Raw genomic sequence first — 21,964 nt, forward strand, 5'->3', positions numbered from 1 at the left:
GACGCAAGACTCTTGGTGTGACGGCCACATTCCACCATCTCAGTTATAGATTCATCAAGTGCAAACATTAATTACTTTGGTTCTAATTAAATTGTATGCTCCTTGGTTGACTAAAGATTAGTCAATCCGCGTCATGGACGGGACTTGCGCCATTGTCAAACTGTTGTCGAGCAGTGGGCCAGAGCCAAAAAGGAATCGACAAGATAGACACTGCTAGCGAAGCTGTTTTAAATCAAATGTCTTCTCGATATTGCCCGACATTGTAGTTTGGTTTTACTTCACTCCGCTCCACTCTTAAAACCCTTGCAAAAAAAGGTATGTTGGCATGGCTTCGCATCAGTGTGAACTTAAAATGAGGTTCTATTCAGGAAGATACGACGGACTCTAGTGATGGGTTAGGGAAAATCGAGTCCCCCTCCCCAACAGAAATCTAACAGAGAGTGGACGTAATGTCAGAGTGAAGATGTAAATGAAGTGCATTGAGATGACAAGACCGTGAAGTGAATTTCGGCACGCAATTGCATACAAATTCAACAGAAAGGAGCGAGTGGTCATGAACAGAAGCAAATTTGCACTTGCTGGCAAGACCAGAGTGAAGACGTGTGCTTGTGGGTATCAAATGTTTTCAAATGTTGGTCAAGATCGACAGCAAAAAAGTTTCAAATGCGAGTACAAACGGAGACAGATGACCAAAACATACCAAAACACAACAATTAATGCAAGAACATAGGGGCAAGTTCTGGTGAATTCTCAGATAAAAACACACATCCGGTGCATAAATTTCTAACTAGCTACATTTAACATCTGTACAATTGCTTAATTAGCTGTTTGGGGTGAGTAAACTCAAACTGCACATGTGGTCCAAATCTCAAATATGCGTGATCCAAGCAAGGCAAAAAGCTTTCTTAAAATTTACCCAAAAAAGTGGGCCTGTTCCAATCTGAACATGACCATCCTTATTTTCTCATTAGCAGAATTTAACATTCAAGCTGCAAGGATTCACTTTATTACCCCGAGTCTACAACCATCTACTTTTTTCCTTTCTGCCTGGGTGTATGCCTTCTTCCATCAATCTCTAATCTCTTTCAAGTGCTTCTTCCTAATCTCCCTCCTCACCCTTCTCTTCTCCTTGAGAGGACACTCCCTACCTACCAAATCCCTTAACTCTGTCCCTCAAACTTTTCACCTGTCTGTGTCTCACAACACTCACTCCATCAAGTCCATCACTCTTTCTCAGCTCTTGAATTTCACTGCCTCCTCATTTCTCTCTAACACACTCAGAACACTCCTTCCCCACCTCTTTTATCTTTTCTTCATTGACTGATGGTTGTGAGGCGCTGTGAGCTAGCACCGCAGGCTAAGACTTTTTATATTACACCAAATATAAGAGGCTCAAAACAGACTATTTGTTCTTATTTGTTAATGAAGGAATGGCACATTGAAAAATTGAGAGCGAGACAGAGAAAGACGAGGAGACAGAATGAGATATGCAGTGAGAGGAGAGGCTAAAAGACAAGAGCGAGCAAGAAAGCTCAAGCTCTTCAGACCGAGCCTTTCTGCTCTTAAGAGGATTCCCACCTGGTAGCAATTTAGGTTCTGCCTGGTAAAGCAGGCCCTGGGAAGGGAAAATAATGTCTGTTGGGTTGGTGGTTTCATTTTTCAATCAAATAAATCACGGCCTTACAGAAAATAATTTTTGTCTTTTAATGGCCTCCCCAGCGTTTGAAGTTTCTCAAGGGACAGCTAGCTTTGATGTCGAGTGAGGAGCGAACTTCCCTCTGTGTGTGTGCGTGTGCGAGCGTGTGCATATGTGTGTGTGCGAGCAAGCACTCATTCCATTGCCTTCTCAAAGTCCTGAAACACAACACCTGAGGTACTCATGACAAAAGTAAAGGCCCTGTGAAAGCCTTTGCGTGGAGCCACGCTGGCATATAAAACACTCTCGCAAACTCTCGTCAATGATGGCACTACAAGCAAAATGTCACAATACTCACTGTGACTTTTTAAGAAACCCGCACACAAGACAAGTGGCGTACAAGCCTCTGCTCATGAGCTCACATGAGAGTACATGATTCATGGTTAAGATTAAAGGAATGATTAAACATTTTGGAAAATATGCTTCTTTGCTTTCTCTTACCACTCTCACATCTGTCCAGTAAATATGAAGTTAAAGCCAGCAGCAAGTTAGAAATATGAGGTACTACATACTAAAATTATAACCTGATACTAAGGCCTTTTTTATATGAAGTCCAGACATTGTCTGGAGAATCAGGTTTGGACATTGTCCAGACTTTCTCTTTCACACAAGACCCACACAACAGGAGATTGTCTGTATCAGATGCGTTCTCACCCACTAGAAATATTCTGTTTGGTTTAAGTGAGGGGTGGCGCCTGGGTGCAGAGTACAGGAGTCAGGACATAATGTGGGTTACACCGCTGTCCCAGTCCCTTGGTTCTTAATTTGGCTGTACATAACAGAGTCTTTCACCTTTCCTTGAAGTTGTCTGACAATTTCAGCTTCAGCTCTTACTGACAGAAGTTTTGAATCTCGTCATCTCTCCATTTAGACATTTCCGCTGCTGTCTTCAAGTAAATGACTGTCCTTCGTCCTCAGATGTTTGTTTTCTTTTGGTTTCGGGTGAGCTGCGAGATAAAAATGTCATCAACACGCCCACTTGTTGGCTGTGAATTCTCCGGACAGTTAGCTGCTCCATTCACACACGGGCTCAATCGAACATTACATGAACTTTTTGCTAGGAATCTGACAGGTTAAAGTCTGTTTAACATTCAATCTAACTGATTCAGACATTTGCATTCTCACATACAGGTCAGGACTGCAGTGCATATGGGAAAGGGGGCTTCTCTGAGCTTCAGACATACCATTGGGCATATTTTTCTTTTACCTTTGGACAGTGCTGCCAGGCCAGCTGTTTTCCATCTTTATGCTAAGACAAGCTAACCAGCTTCTGGTGGCAGCTTCCTATGAACCATACAGACATGAAAATGGGGTCAATCTTTGCATCCGACACTCAACAAGAAGGCAAATACGCAATTTTCCCAAATATAATGAAATATTGCTTTGACTTGGAGAATAAACAGGACATTGCCTGACAATGTCTGTGGTCAATTAGAGCCTATTTTGATTTTGTTCCACATATGTCTTCTTGCAATAACAAAAATAAAAAAAGCATCAGTATTGTGTCCAGAGAGCCGAATAGGCTTATATGAGCAGCATGTTCTTTGGTTACAAATGATCTCAGTGTGGAGGGAAGTAGCTTGTTGAGAGGCTGGTTGTGCGTCTGAAAATTGGCCCTGCTATCTGAGTGCGCACTGAATATATGTAAGCGCCATCGCTCATTTTCCACCATACAATTTAAGTATCCTTCGTGTACTCGCCCATTGGCCAAGAATACCTGAAGGATCGAAGAGATGGAATGAAATAAGAGGGGGGTTAATTAGCAAGTGCACCAAATGTGGATGAAACTGGACCCCCCCCCCCCCCCCACCCCCCCAAAGAAAATAATGGGAGCAGGGGCTAAGGGCATGAAGAGCTCTTGACCTGCGAGGAGAGAACAACAACATGGACAAAAATGGATGTGGTCTTGGAGGAACTGAGAGACCTTAATAAATAAACAAGGACGTTCTTCCCGGTTTGAGGCCTAGTCACATGGAGCCTATTCAGCAACAGCAATACGGCCTGAGTGTACCAACCTACCAACCATGGGTGGGATGATTCAACAGCCACACACACAGTGAGAAATGGACAGATATGGATGCATGCACGTGCACAAACACACGCGCAAGCACCACAAGGGAAAACTACGTCAGCTTCTGGGCATACAGTACAAGCAGCCACACCAAACGTGTCGACAGACAGACGACTACCTTCACGATAAAGACTTAAAATATTCCCCTCAAAACGTTTTCCCCTGGAGCTCTTCCACTACTTTCCATGTGTAACTTCAGTGCTGGTTTTGACATAAAGGCTATTTTTCAAAGGTCTGAGAGAAGCTGGCTTTGACAGCACATCTGCCAGAGCGCCTTCAAGTCTTTCAGAGAGGCCATATAGTTGTCCTCCGAGCAGAAAACCACCTAATGCTCTCCAGAAACACACTCATACACTCACTGTACTTGCACTGTTCACAGCTGTGGTATATCTGTATACATACACGCAGAAATATACTGTACATGTGCTTAGGAGCCAAACCCACAGGGACAAAGAAAGACAAACTCACACACAGAGAATTAAAAAGGTGTGGACATTTCCTGGACTTAATCAAATACTAAAACACACTTACTTGTCTTGTGCACACCCATGAGAACCTCAGTTAGTATTAATATTTAAAGCAACATAACTCCCCAAGTCAAACCAGCTCACTGTGTACACAGCTTGATTATCAGCCCTGTTTGAAACTCACAGCCCAGCTGGATAGATGGGCAGGCGGATAGACGGATGTTTGCTCACTGCTTATTCAGTGTCTAATGTCACCTTTGGATTGAGGCGGAGGGGGTCAAGAGAGATAGCTGGGTCAAGAAAATGAAAGGAAGAAAAGGATGAAGGGCTTGCAGCGGTGAGAGAAAGAAAGAAGAAGGAGATGCAGGAAATAAAGACAAACGACAGGGCCCGGGGAGGGAAAACAAATCCTGTAAAAGTTTACAACGTTGAAAGGGAACGGGCCAGAAAGACGACCTGAGGGGGAGAAAAGGAGAGGAGATAAAACACAAGAAGACTGAGAGTGAAAGAGCGAGGTGGTGAGAGCGGAGAGCTCGGCCAAGTGCTTACAGGAAATAGTTCTGTTTGATGAGTAAATATTGAATCAGCGAAATCCCATCTCTGGCACCACCTGACCTCTCCCCCCCTCCCTTCCCTCTGTCACTCTCTCTTTTTCTCTGTGTTAACGGTAAACAGAGACATTTCAGGTTCTGGGGCATAAACAAAAGTTTATGAAACAAATCAACTGACATCACTGAAACTGCATTTGCACGATGAAAAGGAAACAGACATTTGAGAAACGCAAACACACTGAACACTGAGAGATAGCCCCTCCTGCATTATGCTGCAGGTATTTAAGTAAGTCGGTGGTCATTTGTGGGAAGTGTGAATCTGCTCCTAAATCTTTGGTGATGCCTGGGCCTGCTGTGATTTAAGATGCCTGCAGGGGCTCTTCACTTTCCTCATTCACTCTCTTCCCCCCCTCTCTTGATCTTTCTCTCCCTCTTCCTAAACTCCTCTTCAGTCTTGTCTCTTTCTTTCAAAGAATGAGTGATTAGAGGAGCCTCCGGGTCAGAGTGGGAGGTCTTGAGTTTGACCTTAGGTATGTAGCGCTGCTCTATCTCTTTCCCTGCAATCACTCGCCACTGCTTCTTACTTTTAAGGTGTCCTGACTTACTTGTGATGTTTCACCATAGAGTCACAGTATGTGGGTGTTCAGTGTGTATGAGTCACTGCGTTTTTGCTCACTTAAAGCATAATTCCAGTCTAGTACAACCTCTTAAGATTTAGCCATCATTTCTATGAGTTATTGAGTGGTTAGATAGTCAGAGAGGCATACTGAACCCTTAAAGGGGACCTGTTATGCTTTTCCTAATTTTCTGCCATATATTTAATGCAACAATGTTGAATGTTCGTATTAACGTGGCCAATGTGTGGCCAAATAATGAGGTAAACATATGTCAAAGTAATCTCTGTGAGCAAAAACCTCAGACTTCAGAGCATTCTGAATACTGTTTCCAACGTTTTCCAAGCTGACGTCAACTCATGACATATTTCTTTATGTGGTCATCTGGTCCAGGCACACCACTGCAGGTGTTTACATTACATACACTGCTACTTGTAGCTACATGTTCATGTTAGGGAAACATGTAATCTTGGTTATAGATGTTGTTAATATCTCCCTGATTCCAGATCATGTTCCTGCTGAAACATATCCGGTTGTGGGGATTTTAGTATAGACGCTTTTATTGGTCATATTTCTCGGTAAAGGCGCTGGTTTACTCTTTTACAGTCTCAACCGCATCAGAACGCCCACTTGTTTGCTGTGAAATAGCAGGAGGATTATCTGCTCTATTTGTACATGGGCTTAATCGGACATTACACAGACTCTGTATCGGGAGCTGGCAAGGTAAAGTCTGTTTAATGTCTGACTCAACTGATTCGGACATTTGTGTTCGCACATACAGCTCCTCCAGGTACTGTCTAGATAATTTCAGGTTTGCTGTAGTTGTCTGAAACAGACTTTAGTGAGCTTTAGCGATGTCTTGTAGGCTTACCAGCTGCTAATGGCAGGTTAGTTAGCTTTGCTTAGTTAGATTTTTCACAGGAGAAGATCCCGCCTTACTCTGTTACAGTCATTCCCTGCTGCAATTTACAGTGCAGAGAGGCCGAGAAGTTAAAGACCTGGAAAAACAGACCAATCAGAGCAGACTGGGCTTCTTTGTGAGGGGGGCTTAAAGAGACAGGCGCTAAAACAGAGCATTTCCGACAGATGTTGAATAAAGGTGTTCCAGCATTGATAGTGTGAGGAAAATTTTTTGAACATTAAAGCTTTTCGGAGAAACATAAAATACAAGTATGAAGCTAAAAACAAGCACAAGAGGTCCCCTTTAAAGCCGACCATTCACCACATAGGAATTGAGGCTGGTTTGGCCTCTCCTGACCTTTAGAAAAGCATTTCCGCTGACAAACCATAATCGTCCCTGATTGCCTTGCTGTGGGATATTTTTTTCTGCTTCAGGTTTTTCGTCAGTGTACAAAAAACAAGCGGCTGATCAAAAGACTGTTATTGTGTAATTGTGTGGTGCTTTGACTAAATGTGTATTGTGTAAGCTTCGACAACCATGAGAGACAAGGTCCGTAAAACCACTTTCTATTTGTGAGGTCTGCCGCAATTCAAATTTGGACATTCTCATGTAGCGTATTTCTGATTGAAGCGTGCATGTTTGTGCGTAAGTCCCTCTGAGTTCCGAGACAAAGGAAATGTTTTGTTACAGTTAGTGAAACTATGGTCTTTGTGTGTTTGCATTTGTGTGTGTGTGTGGGTGTGTGTATCTGCTCCAGCCTAAGACCTGAGATTTTATCTTGGCAGTAAAACATCAGTCAGTGTCAATGTCTGTGGAATTCCTCAGTAACCCCACCGGACCTGACCAGTTTCACAACCATCAACAGCTTGTGTGTAACAACAACACTGAAAAATCCCACACAGTGTAATCCATCTCTGACACAATGCTGGTTTAAAGGCAGAGATTAATTAACACATAATCCATGCAGCCGCTCTCACACACTCCCCGTGCTGTGTGTCACACCACGACCACTTCAATTTGGTCAAATAGTTCAGATTATGACAGTGAGGGAGGTAATAAAAGACACAAAAATGGCTGCTGTAACTGCCACGTTCCTGGCACACGATTTAAGTGGCTGCTGCGACTGTGTGAGCGTGTGGACATCTGTTTGTTGCATGAGACAGACTAAATTAGGGGACTAATCAAGGCATAATGCACACCAGTTGTTCAGAAGGGCCATTTCAAATGGAGGGCAAAGCTGTGTCACTAATCACATCCTCTCTGTCCGCCTAGTGCGGGCCTACTTACAGGATGTCTCTGCGAAGAGGAGAAAGATTGGGATGCGGTGATAAAAGTCGAATATAAATGTGTGTGTGTGTGTGTGTGTGTGTGTGTGTGTGTTGGTGGCAGAATGACTGGGGAAGAATGAGAAAGGTTGAGGGAGCCAGCGCTCTGGTTAACTGCTGAACAGCTGTTTGTCCCTGATGAAAAAAAAAAGAACAGTCGACAGAGTGAAAAATGAGATCAGAGAGATTAAAAGGATGAAAAATGAACGAAAAATAGTGAAAACTAACGAAGAGTGAGAGAAAACACGCAGCCACACTTATGAAATTCAAGCACATCAGCGTGTCTAAGTATTGTGTGCTTTTAAGGCACAGTAGAGGTACTGAAAGATCTGATTTTTTAAAAATAAAAAGCAAACTGTAACTCCACTGAACCAGAATTACCTGCAGACCTCATGTGATTTAAAGATTTACGCCCCACATCTGCGCTTCATGCAGCACATCCACACAGGAAACGCTATTCAGATGGAATTTATTTATGTAAGGGAGGTTCGCTGATTTTAATATTGCATGTGCTGATTAGTGATTTTAATCCAGTCTGGAGCGCATATGTCTGTGTTTCTTTTCCCTCTACACCAGTGATAATTAAAGTTTTTTGGCTCACCTCCTTCCATAGCTGAAGTCCAATCCAGGCAGTCAACCTTGTAGTGTATTTTCGTGCGCGAGTAAACACTTTTCCTGTTACTGAAGCACCGAATATCAGATCAGCGCACTGTTTGAGCTCAGTATTCACTCAAATTTACCTACTTGATCTTGCAATTACACAGAAAATGCTATCAAAACCCTCATTCAGCATTTCCCCTGAAGCCTCAACAACTGATCACCAAGAAGAAGAAAAAAGTTGCGCAGATATTAACAATGACTTCTATGTTCACCAAAATTGAGGTAATTTGTTGACTGCAAAATAACTTTTTTATTGAATAAGAAACATCTAGGACATTTTATTTGACTTGATAGGGTTTCGTGTATTCTAGCACCATGAGGTATCGGCACTTTAATACCCCTTTTCCACAAAATTAGTGCGTGTAAGAGGGTTATTAACGGCAGTAAAAGGCATTAAAAATAGGCAGTAGTCTTCTTTCTCATTGCCAGCAGACCAAAGCTGTGTACAGGGCTCTGCAGTAGAAAAGTTTGCCTTTTTTTGTTTGATTTTTTCACGGTGTATCACGTTCGACATCAGGGACAGGCCTGGAAACAGGTTAGTAAATAGTAGAAAGCAGCAGGAGGACAGTGAAAATGTTAAATATCTCTTATTTATTCAGTCTCTCTTTCAAACTTGGAGTTGATTGGACTTTGAATGATGTTCAAACACTGCTTGGATAGAGACGAGTGTATTTTGTAGCGGCGCGTCATTGTATCGTGACGTAAAAGGGGCTAAAGTTAGCACGTCCACCAGTGTCATATTTCCATCACTACCAATCACAGCTGGAGCCAATAAAATACCACAAATACTGCAGAGTGCAGCCAGGAGCAAATGGCCATTGTAACCTTTCCATTAAATACAAAAGCCAGATGCCAATAGTGTGAATGTTTTTTTATCCAGTGACAAAGGGGCTTTAGAGTGCATACAGTTTGATATGGTACTCTACAGCCTTAACTAAGAAAGGAGCAAGAAGACTAGACTAAGTAAAAAGGTACAATAACAAAGACTTGTCTTAGACAATAACTGAAAAGCAGTGAATCCACCTGACGGACTCATATGGTGGCCACAGCATTAAAGGAGGGTGCATACAAATCTCTGGAATGCTAATGATAATCATTGCACTGGTTAGCCTGTGGTACACTTAGCCCTATAATGTGCTAATGCCGACACCGCTGCATTATCTTTCCACTCTGAGGGGACTATGTGCTAATGCTAGCAGACAGGCTTGAGGTTAAGTGTGGCCAGGGGCCCCTTAGAGAGGTGCCAAGAGAGAGCTGGTGGCCCCATAAGCTCTGGCCGAACAGAGCTCTCTTAGCCCCTTTGCGCAACACAGCTAGCCATTGTGCTAGGCTGAAAAAGCGCATTAGCCTCTGAGAAAAGGGCTTTCCCTCTGAAACCCCCTTGGACAACAAGCAAAGCTCTGCTTGATAATTCAATCACTCTCCGAGCTGTGCAGGGCAGACCCGCACAACCTCTCAGAACCTTTCCTCAGCTCTCTCCTTCCCTTCCCATTCCTCCTTCGTCTCCTCCATTAGGTAACTGCCCTATATTTTACACATGCCGTCATTCCTACCGCCTATCAAAGGACAATAGAGGAATGATGCCTGTGAGAGAGTCATTGACATTTCAATGTATGCGGCAGTGTGAATTATGAGTGCATGCAATGGGTAGTGAAAAAGGGCATAAGAAGATAGAGATATATGCGTATGCGTGTGTGTGCATGTGTGGGGAGGGGACGGGAGATAAAAGGAAGGAGAAGGGGGTCAGTGCGAGAGCGGGTTGAAGGAAAGGATAGGAAAGCCGTAGAGAAGGAGAGGAGAAAAAAGCGGGAGTTCTTATCGCTTTACCCTTGTCTTGACTTCCTTGCGGGGCCTTTGAAGAGAGCAGAAATAAAGATACTTGGGCTGGCACATCAGAGAGAGATTTAGATTATGCCAGTGTTTACCCAACTGAGTGCTGCATGGCTGCTGGCGACAGCCTGCTGGTTTTGAAGTTGTTATGGCCCAACTACAGCTTAAAGCGCTCACTACTCAAAATATAACACCAATGCTGCAGAGAGGGGCTTTCTGTGTGTGTGTGTGTGTGTGTGTGTGTGTGTGTGTGTGTGTGTGTGTGCTCATATGTCGGTTTGTGTGTGTGTCTGTATGTATGTGTGCATGCATGTGCCAGTTGTATGTGAATGTTTATGAGAGATAGCATGTGTCCTTGTATTCCTAATACAGTGTGTGATGCATTCTGTCTTCTCTGCGTACACAAGTGTGTGTGTGTGTGTGTGTGTGTGTGTGTGTTTGTGTGTAGCGCTCTGAAAATGGAGCCATCCATCGGATTATGGGTAGACAGCTCTTTGAAAAGGAGGGCCTGTATTTGCATAAGTGGCCATGGAAGGGAAAAACCTATAGAAAGAAAGACAGAATGAGAGAGCAAGACAGACAGAGAGAGGGAAAGAAGGGGGGGGGGGGGGGGGGGTGGGACCACACTCGCCAAGCCACTCGGGGATAAATCCTGTGGCTAGGATCAAGTATTCTGGGCAGGGATTTGGCCCCAGGTCCCCTCAAACCAAATGGAAAATAACAGGCTGCGAGTAAATAGGTGGCAGGGTAATGATAGCTCTGTCAAGTCCTAAGGTGGAGAAAGGGAGGGTGGGAATAAAGGAGGATAATAGAGAATGAGAAAGAGATGTGGGGAATGACGAGTGTGGGGAGGGGGATCAGGTATATGACGAAAGAGAGATGATTGTGACAAGGAAGAAAAGAGGACAAACAGATAGAGAGACTAGTGATGGAGGGACAGCAGAGAACAAGAGATGTGCAGAAGCCAAAAAAGAGGGGAGTGAGGAAGGATGGATATGGGAGAAGGCCAGAGGGCCAAAGAAGAGGGTAATAGGGTTTTCTTGTGGGAGCCCCTTTTGGCTAAGCTTGCTCGTGTTTTGGCACATGATGCTGGCACGGGACACGGGCGCTGCCAAAGCCAGCGTGCGTGTGTGCCTATGTGTGTGTGCCCGAGGCTCCCACTTCTGTCACATCTGCACAGACGGCCTGCATCTTTGTGCCTCTGTCCCTTTTCTGATGCTCTGTTTGTCCCTCTCGTCTTTTTGCATTCCCCTCTCAGCAGAGTTTCTTTGTTAGGCAATGTTCCCGCTGTCCTAATGAACAACACCCAAATACTCACTTTGATCCACAATAAAATCACAAAGGAGGCCACTGCCAATCAGAAAATATCCAAACACAAGTGCACATGCAAAGGCACAAAAACGCAGTCAACCCATAGTGACACTGACTGATGCTGTCAGATCTGACGCCAGGAGCATATCACATTCTGTCATTACTGCAGACAGAATAGTCTAGTTTAGCCTGGTCTAGCATATTAGCCTCGGCATTGTGCATTATTTTTTCAACAGCCTCACATGATGTAGTGTTAGCCTGCCTCAGCTCAATATCCTCATAAATTACACTCATAGTGGTTGTTTCCACATCTCACAATTTATGTCCAATGCCCATGAGCGCTCTTTATGCAGCAAGGAAGAAAGCAACTTAAATGCTTATTTGCTTAAATATTATTTACCAGTGTTAACAGGCTGCAGTTAAAGGAGCACTTCATCCACAAAAAGACCATTTGCGTATCAGTTACTCGCCCTGTGTTATGTTGAATTTGTGGAGAAAACTTGATTTATCTTGCATGCCTCTATGGTGAATGAAGAATCCAAAAACAGAGGAAATTCTTCATCAGTTAAAGTCATAGGGGTCCACGTTAAACAACACCAAATCTAAATCAAAGCACGTGTTTACAAACTCTCATACAACTCATGCAGTATAATCATGAAAAATTACTTCCCAAACATGTGCATTTTTGCTAAATCTTATTTACCAAAACACTTCCACATAAAAAATGTCACACATGGACGAGTAGCGCACATGGACGAGTAGCGCGCCTGGGCAAGCGCTTTCATTTGAACTCTGCTCAATGGAATGCTTGCCTCGGTGCGCTACTCCTGTAAGGAAGCTTGTTTTTGGATTCTTTGTTCACCGTGCAGGCATGCGAGAATATGTTTTCTTCTCAAATTCAAGAGTAATTAAAAAACAAACGCTAATTCTAACGTCAGTCAGTGTACAATGATACTCTACCATACCCACGATAACAACTATTTCAATAATAATTTCTCCAATTGTTCCTGTGTATCACTATCAGTATCACCAATAGACTCATCCTCATTATGCTTAATAATAATAATGTCAGAAAAAAGCTTTTGGTGAAAGGAAATACTTGTGTGTACAATAAGAGACTTACTGTCACTGAATAAAGTTATTTACGATGCATCAAACTTGTTGAAAAGCAAGTTATTTGTAATCCAATTCAATACAAAAGCTAAAACTCTTCAACTAACTGGTGATGTGCCAAAGCTCTCACAAATGACTTCTTTGAAAATGTAAGAATAGGACAGTCCTTGTGCTCATTTTTCAGCCTCCCAGCGCTCTGCAGTTAATTAACAAGGTCGTTAAGCTGGGGTGAATGAGTGCTATGCTGCCATGCTAGATATGTTTTACACGCCACGTTTAATAAGCCTGCATCCTTGCCATCTGAGTATCGGCACCCCTCAAATGGCTTTCCAATAATGACAACCAGCTCCCCTGAGGTACTGTTTCTATGTGAGTGTGAGCCTGCGTGTGTGTGTGTGTGTGTGTGGCTTAATGGCAGGTACCTGGTCGCCTGATAGAAAAAGTACTCCAGTCGATACTTGCATCTTTGTGTCTCACCCACACACACTTTAGACTGCTGCCAAAAGAGAACACACCGCAAGTGTTCCTCACTGTCATTATGCTTATCCCTACCACACAAGCCATGTGTGTGTGTGTGTGTGTGTGTGTGTGTACGTGAGTGTGTGTTTTCGCCACCCATGGAGTGTACTGACGTGCCCTCTTGATTCCTACAGACCACCGGGGCAGAGAGGAACCACCTGTCTGTCCAGAAACCAGCACACACACATACACACAACCTCACAAACACAAACTTTGCCCAACATTACCATATCCATATTTACCCACGGTCAGAGCATTCCGCCACGGGCTGCTTAACGGGATAGGTGACACACACACACACAAGCTTCCTTGAGGTCTGAAAATATCCTTTCATATTTCTCCTACTGGCCCAAAAGTACATTCATAAATGCCATAAATGCCCCCTAATAAGTCAAAAGTGATGGCGCTCGTGTGTGTTAGTCGTGCTAGGAAATGCTCCTGTACCAAGCAATTACTGTGGCTGCTGAAACAAGAGCGCTCTGTGGGGAAAAGCCAATTAGTCCGCCGTGGCAGCAGGTAGCAAGCTGGCTCCATTCATTATGATCCCTCATAACACCGTGCTAATGTAATAGCACGGTGTTAGAGCTAGTGACAGACAGCGGAAGGCTTTAATGATAATAACGGGATCAATAGTTGGGATGTTATTGCCATATTCATGCAGGCGCAAAGAAAGGATTTAATCGAAAACACTAATGAAAGTCGTGTGCGTGTATGTGCACGTGGAACGAGCACATTCTATTGGATGTGGATTTTTTTGGCTGTGTGCAATACAGCAGTGTGCATGTTTGTGGGCGCGCGAGCATGATCAATCCATAGCGATAATATTCAGTTAACTAATAAAGCTGCGGGCAATAAATTTAATATCAATATCTGCAACCGATCTGCTCTGGCGCGTAACCTAACCTGATGATTTTCAGATAATGTGATGTGAAGACATAAACCCAGGAGGTTAGAGCTGCAGAGACACGGAGAGAGAGTATGTGTTGCAGGCCTGGATTAACCCTTCTGCTCTGCTTGGTCCAAATAATTGGTCTGTTGTCGTTTCCTAAAGGAGGCGGAGGCAGAAGAGCTGGATAACTCTGAGGGTGAGTGTGCTCAGAGGAAAGAGACCAGAGAGAAAACACAGAGGAAAAAAGGAAAGGTCTTCTGATAGCAAATGAGTTCAACACTAAAACAAAATGGCCTCATGTCACCTGGTTTGGGGAGTAACAAAATACACATGAAATACAAGTGTGGGTAACTGTATTCCCTTGGTGGTATTCTGAATACAGTTACTGTCTTTATAAATAGATTACTTTATTTGTTTTTGTTTTATTGCTCTAACACCGTGTCCTAACTGGGTGAGATGTGAGTGATCAGTTTGATTACATCTCTGCTGGAGTGTCAGAGTTGGCTGCGAGCGACACAGCGCTGCCGAGCTGAACTTGGACACCCTGTTTCTATTCACCCCTGTCTCCTCCTTTAAAAACTCCACAATAGAGGAGGAACGGCTGATTCATGAAGTTAAAATGAAGTGTTGTAAAACTCTTCTTATTTCACCACAAAAAACAAAATCAGGTGGCAGCTGGCTGGAGGGAGATCTCCAGGGAGCTGAGTTTCTGGTAAATGATCATCGCCAATAACAACATAATCTGCTGGCTGTATTGTAGGCTACGTAATTTCCAGTAAATACCACAATATAACTTGTGTTTTCTGTTTAAAAAGGACAGACGTAGAGGGACAGCAAGTACTTGCCCATATCTCAACTGGTTACGTCTTGAGTAAAGCACTCAGCTGATAGGTTTCCTATGTAGTTTTTTTAGTAGGGGTTAGGCAATGAACTTGGTACATTTAAAGGTATCAACCGAATTAGGTCAGTACAACTAAGCATCGACTCATGATAAACCCATTGGTGCCAAATGCCTGAGTGAGAAGGCCAGGTTTAGAAAGGAAGTGGAAGTGCCATAGAGTTCTAGGAAGCCTGGAAGACAGCCACGCTTCATAAGCTTCTCAGGAAACCAAAACCATCGCTGTAGCACCAATCTGTGTGACAGGTCTGACATCTGGTCTATTCTCTTCTCTACATTGTTTTAATAATAGCCTGGTAACACTGCTAGACAAGGAGGAGCAGAATTGTGTTTTAGTCTACTACACCACCCCTGCAGCTTGTTCACAAATTACATTTTAGTTATTACAGAGAAAGTATTGTACCGAAAAAGGTACTGTTGGGTATCAGTACCGAATTTCAGGTACTGGACCCGGTACTAGTATTAGTTCCAAAGTCAATGGTACTCAACCCCGATATTTAATGGATTCAGAGTGGACAGAGAGCGCCGCTTGCTTGCTGCAAGGACATGTTGTAAAATTCATACGAGGCACGCAATCCTTTAAACAAATTTTAAAAAGTGTGTGCAGTGCACCTGCCACATGACAGTGGCATAGGACTTGCACAGCCAGGACACTGTTGTGTGTTACAGTACATGGAAATATAAGACCTGAACAAATAAGCTCAGCAAGATGATTTTAAAGCACTCTAAAAGCAATCCAGTTTGGACTGGGCTCATACAGAAGAACATTAATGAAAGTGTAACAAAGGCACATTGAAGATCTGAACATCTTTACAAAGTGTAGGTCAAAACTGTACTTTCAGACAACAACAATATCCACAAGGACACAAACACAGGGACAACTGCACATGCATACACACCCAAACAATCATGTGCATTTAGCTTTCACTGGCTGCCATGATGAAATCCAATGCTCAGCTCTGTTGCCTCCGATCTGACATTCTGTAAATTCCTCTCATTCAAGCTCCAAACAAACTGACTCTCTCTCCCCCCTCTCCCACAGCACCCACTCTCTTCCTTTCTCTCTATCGTCACTGCTCGGCACCGAATGGGGCTGGTGAGGGCTTAGTGGTGTGTGTGTGTGTGTGTGTGTGTGTGTGTGTGTGTGTGTGTGTGTGTGTGTGAAAATTTGAGAAAAGAAAAAAAAAGGAGTGTTTGAGCAGGAGGGAGGGAGAGAGAAATGATCTGCCAGAGAGGGGGATAGGACGAGGAGGAGGAGAAAGGAGTGAAGGTGGTGTGGTTTGTGTTACAGTGTGTATGGAAGAAGACGCATGTGTTTTTGTTGCTGTGTGTGTGTGTGTGTGTGTGTGTGTGTGTGTGTGTGTGTGTGAGAGAGAGAGAGAGAGAGCATGTGTGAATTATGCCTGCAGTTATCTGCATGCAAGGAGGAGCAGGAGTGAGAGAAAGTGAGCCAGCATGAAGGGCAAAGATTGTGTTTATGTTTCTGTGTGTGTGTGTGTGTGTGTGTGTGTGTGTGAGTGTGAGTGTGTGTGTGTGAGTGCTCGTCAGGAAGCTGTGGTGTCCCTGGCTCTCCAGTGTTTACAGACAGGAAATGTTTGTCCAGGCAAAAGGGAAGGAACCTTGCAGCCCCGCATGGCAAACACTGGGAGAGTGGCCTGACACACACAAATACAGATATTCAGACACTCACACGCACACACACACTTGCAACAGAGTAAAAAGAGGAATCTGACGGGAGCTCCAGCATTTGTGAGTGAGGTGGGGTATCTGGTATTAGGGAAGTGGGAGTGACTGGGCTGGGCACTAACTGTTCTTCACTTCCCTCCGCGCTGACTGCCAACGCAAACTCCAGCAGATAGAAAGTCAATACGCTGACCCCCCCTGAACTTGTGAGAGCGAGGCCGCGTTGTGGCAGGCCTGTCCACACCAATACACACACAGCGACTGTATGTCTGCACCACCAACTGTATTCCTTTAGTTCATATTTCTGCAGCTGCCACAGCAGTTTAATTGATTATCTCGCCGTTCGCCAATGTTGCCCAGTCTGCTGTGAGATGCAGGGATTGTACGAGTATAATGTTTCACTGGATTTCAAAGCACCTTTAGGGTTCTAATTAGTAGGCAGTGATGGCGGTACATTTACATATATTATTCTACTTTATACTTCCACTCCTCTACATTTTAGAGGGCAATATCTTACTTTGTTGCAGATTAAGATTTACATACTGAACTCTTTTTTTTCTTAAAATAAATGAAAATTTCAACCCCTTTCCAATACTAATGAACATGTTTCCAGAATTTTAGTGTCACATTGAAATTCAGTGTGTGACTTGGTGAAAGCTGCCAATATAAGGTATCATTTGTCATTATTTTAGTGCTTTTCAAGCTGCCACAGTCTGTCTTTCAAGATGCCAAAATTCACTTGAGTTGTATTGAAATGTTCTCATCAATTAAGCATATTTTTCAACAATCACCTCACATGGAAGCTTTCTTCTAAAGCAATACATATAGTCATACTGCAAAACATGATGTACTGTTATAGATTAAACTATGCAACAGCATGAGGGAAATAATCTCCCGCCTGTTACCACATTTAAATAATGCTTAGAGGTTGAAGCATCGGTAATAGGGATGACAGTTTCGATTCATTTTGACTTTGTTAGCCTGAAATCCATTAACTGGTAACTAACCAGTTCATTTTTAAGAAAAAAAAAGCAAAATCAAAACAAATACACAAGAGGCCTTTTTTTTAGTGAGCTTTAGTGCCCCATGCCAACGTGCTATCCATTAAGAGGTGGTGAAATTTTAATGTTTTCTTATGTAAACGTCTTGCCTTTTATTTTATTTTCTGTTTGGTGACAGCCAGCCAGCTAGTTGCATAATTGTGCAGAAAACATAGTGCCCACTTCCCACACTCCAGTCTCCAATAGTTAGCTCATGCTAGCCTTGGCCGCTCCACACTGTGCACCGCCCACGCTGGGTGGGAGCTAGCTAGCAGCGCCACTCATTTGTTGATTACCGCTGGTATCGCTGTCCCACCTGCAGAAACATAGTGCCCACCCTCCGGTTTCCCCCCAGGTCACCCGGGTGAGTAACTGGCTTCAGTTTGAGCCGCAAAACCTCTTTAAGAACATTGACTAAGTTAGCACCACTAGCCATGCTGACTCTGCAGACAGTGCTTTCAGAGCTACCAGCAACAACATAGTTACAAAATGCTAAAGGGGGTTTGCAGTTCAAAACTGAGCCTCTTGCTCACCGGGGCGACCGGAGGCGAATATGCTTTTTGTAGGTGGAATCCGGGAAAATCGTGAATATTAATGAGGGGATAGACGGAGATTATCCTATCACATTGGTTAAGTCCCTGATCCAATCCAAAAAGGCCAAAATCCATCACGTGACTGCATCGCTCGCTCGCGCTTCCCTGCCGGCTCGCGCTTCATTGCATGGAAGGAGACTGTGATTGTAAGGAGATTGTAATGAATATTTATTATTAAACTAACGTTAGTCAAACGACTTTCTCTGATTCGCGTGTGTGACCACCCCTATAAGAGGACAGGGAGGAAGCCAGCCGCTCCTCACAGCTTGGCTCACTGTGTGGAAGCCAATATGTCCCTAGGTGGAACACATTGATGTAATATTAATAAAAATTTTAGAGTGCTAATTTTTTCTACCCTTCTACCCATGATTGTGATGCAGAAGTTGGACTGTGTAGGCCGTGTTCTATATATATCCATGATGTAGGCTACTAGTTTGACTTCAGAGTCTGATCTGACATGATATTATCCAGTTTTGCAATGCTGTGCGGGCTGATCTGATCACCTACCACAATTCAGATAGCCTAGGTCTAAGCCAAGCACATTAGAATAATTATTCAATATATAAATCATTTCTACATAATGGAATTATAGCAATGCAAGTAATTATTAAATATATAAATAATTTCTACATAATTAAATTATAGTAATGCAAGTAATTATTCAATATATAAATAATTTCTACATAATGGAATTATAGTAATGGCGTAATTAAGAAGAACGATGAACTATTTACAATGTAGGCCTATTAACACAGCCTAATGATCAAACAAAAGAGCAAACAAATGAATCAACATTTCTCTTTTATAGAAATATCCAAGATTACAAAGGCAAACGAATCAACATTTCGCTCTACCCTCACAATTTCGTTACAGCTGTTTGGTGCGTGAAGATGAAGTTGACATACATTTTCATTTCTAAGTAACAGCGGCAGACTGGCTGTAGAGAAGATATGAATGAAGGAATAATGACGAGGGTCTGGCTGGGGTGCGAGTTTGACTGACAGGCTGCCTGTCCAATCCTAGCGCTTGAGGGCGGGACTTTTGCAAATTTTTCCCAGATTCCACCTACGAAAAGCATATTCGCCGACCGGAGGGTGGGCAAAATTTTTCCACAGCGATGCTGTTGGGTCAAGATGGTTATTAGCAGTGATTGCTAAATGAGCAGCTCTGCCAGCCAGCTCCCGCCAGGCCTGGGTGGTGCAAAGTGCAATAAGTTAAGAGTAGCAAAGTTAACCTGCATTACCAGTTGAAATAATTCCTGGTGGTTAAGATTAACAGTTAACCACTGACACCCCTAATCAGTCATATACAATTCTGAAAGCAGCCACAGTACGCAACAAGGCCTTTTAATACATGCACATATTTTGCTGATAATACTTATACACTTGTGTATCAGTAAAATTTTCAATGCAAGAACTACAATGCAATGTTTTTTATGGTGGTATTGTTATCTGAACAATTGTTCCACCACAGCTCAGGGTTAAACAGGTCCTTTTGTATATAAATAAATACGCTGCAGAACAGCTATTCTTTCCTTATGAAAAAGTACTTTTCACATAGTTCGACTTAAATAAGTAAATTTCCAAATCAGTTGTGAAGCTCCTGATGGATTGTATAAAGGAGTTGTAGCATGAATGTTGGCTGCGATAGTTTTTCTGAGATTTATTTTAAGAATGCTTGCCAAATTTGTGTTCCCCAAATAAACAATGCTCCATTCTAGCTGTCCGGCCTCATTTCCTTGTGATCTACACTGACATTTCCGTGTGTGTGTGTGTGTGTGTGTGTGTGTGTGTGTGTGTGTGTGTGCGTGTGCTGATGTGTGTGGCCTCGGAAATTAAGGACAGCGCTGGAGGCGATGTGGGTGTGTGCGTGGCTGCCGATCTCTGTTTACCAACACACACATCTTTCAAACACAAATGATCTAAACAGGATGAAAGTGTCCTTTTACCAGCAGACTCAAAGACACAAGCATATGTATGCACATGCACACACACAGTGGGGGAGCTATACAGGAAATTATGCGCCTCAGCCGCACAGGTAAATCCAGGACACACACACACAAAGGAAAGTGAATCTTCCTGTTCCCACCTCCTGTCACTGAACAATCATCCTGCCCAATACTCAGAGCATGGCACAGTCCCACATCTGAAAGGTGAACCAGTTCAGAGCAAGCAAAAAAGGGTACAGTTTACTTACTGGCTGGTGAGGGGGTGCTGTACCCACTGATGGGCAGTCCTGCCAGGGCTGGAGGCGACAGGCTCCCCAACATGTGGGGGAAGAAGTAGGAGTAGGTGGGCATGGGGAAGCCGTTGAGGTGGGGGCCCGGCAGCGGGTTGCCCTTCCCAGCCATGATGGCTCAGTCCACCTCCAGTCACAAACAGACCTCACTGAAAAACCACCTTAGTGCAAACTAACAGAACCAATGAGGAGTCAGTGTAAATTCCTGGACTGGTTTAATCCCCCATAGGGACACTGCATGAGTAGATATTCCAAAAGACTGCCGGGCGAAGTTTGTCAAAAAAATCTCCTTATGGTTTGGAAACTTGAATGCTGGTGTCCATAAAATGGCCACCAAGACAAATAAATCCTGCTGGATTAGTGAATGTGTGTGTCGAGGGTTGAGTTACTAAGGAAACAAAGATAAAAAACAGACACGGGGTAGAAGTATAAAAGAGGACTGTAGAGCGTTTTATCCTTCCTTTCTCTGGTATTGTGAAAGAAGCTGAAAGGCCTTATTTGCGAGAGGCGTTGGGGAGACTGGAAACTAGCACGGCCATTCCTTATCTTCAAGATGAAGAGAGGCGAAAGAGACAGAAGGCAAGTTGAGTCAAGAACAGGTGACTTTGATGACTGCAGTCAGGAGTGGTGATAGTGGCGATAGGGGTGCTAGTGGTTGTAATGCTTCCAAAGAAGTGTAGATTTACTATTCCCCTGCAGAGCGCTCCTGGGGAATGCGCAGATCACATGATGCCAAGACAAAGCTCTTCTCCTTGGATGGGCCTCCTCTTTGCAGTCAACAGCCTCCGCCTGGGATTTAAAAAAAAAAAAAAAAAAAACAGAGAGAGAGGGAGAGAGAGATCATTAAGTGCTTCAATGACAAGGTAAAGAGATCGTTTCCCTTTGTACTTAAGTGCTTGAGCAAAACAGTTCTTTTCTTTTGACACTAATTAATGGTAATGTCTCATCAGAAATGTTACAAAAACACCCCCTCCGCCTTAATTATCTAATGGAGTGTTAAAACTGCGAAGAGAGCAGTGGGTGTGTGATGTCTCCTCGCAGCTTTGTGTGCTCACACACACGCTCATTAACAGTGACAGACTACAAATACTGTGGGAGACGAGCCAAAACATAAATGAAGAGAGCAGCACAAAAGAAAACTTTGCTAATTACACCAGTTGTCGATGCCAGAGGTGAGACTCAAGGCACCGGTCTGGGACCACTAGAGATTTCTGCCGCTCTTCCAAATTAAGAGCAAGACACGTATAAACAAACCTGTAACTATCGCAGAAAGCATGAGCACACACAAGGGCACTGACAACTGCATTTGGAGAACACAATTATCATAAAATGGTACACTGGCACCACAGTATATACAAGAGTAAGAGAGAAGCTCCTCTTCACAACAGCCTGTCATAACATGAGTGTGACTTATTTTTTTATTGTAATGACCCCTTTATGAGCCAGTGGATGTAATGTGCAGCAGTAAAAGTAAAACCACTGCAACACACACACACGCGGACTGCACTAAAAAAAGCAGGAGGAATGTGTCTTTGCATGAACAGTGTTGCTCAGGAATGTGGCAC

The 21,964-nt window shown here is 43.5% G+C and overlaps 1 protein-coding gene across 5 annotated transcripts in view; it reads right to left on the reverse strand.

Annotated features, from left to right (window-relative positions):
* Positions 1 to 21,964, reverse strand: part of raraa (retinoic acid receptor, alpha a) — a 174,759-nt gene that overhangs the window by 73,502 nt on the left and 79,293 nt on the right. For all 5 annotated transcript variants that reach the window (XM_049562642.1, XM_049562645.1, XM_049562641.1 and 2 more), the window contains one exon: positions 20,358 to 21,188. In XM_049562642.1, coding sequence (XP_049418599.1) covers positions 20,358 to 20,511 — 154 coding nt within the window. In that variant the 5' untranslated portion in view covers positions 20,512 to 21,188. The remainder of the gene's footprint in view (positions 1 to 20,357; positions 21,189 to 21,964) is intronic.

This window comes from Epinephelus fuscoguttatus, linkage group LG20 (genome assembly GCF_011397635.1).
Source record: "Epinephelus fuscoguttatus linkage group LG20, E.fuscoguttatus.final_Chr_v1".
In the NCBI taxonomy this organism is placed as follows: Eukaryota; Metazoa; Chordata; class Actinopteri; order Perciformes; family Serranidae; genus Epinephelus; species Epinephelus fuscoguttatus.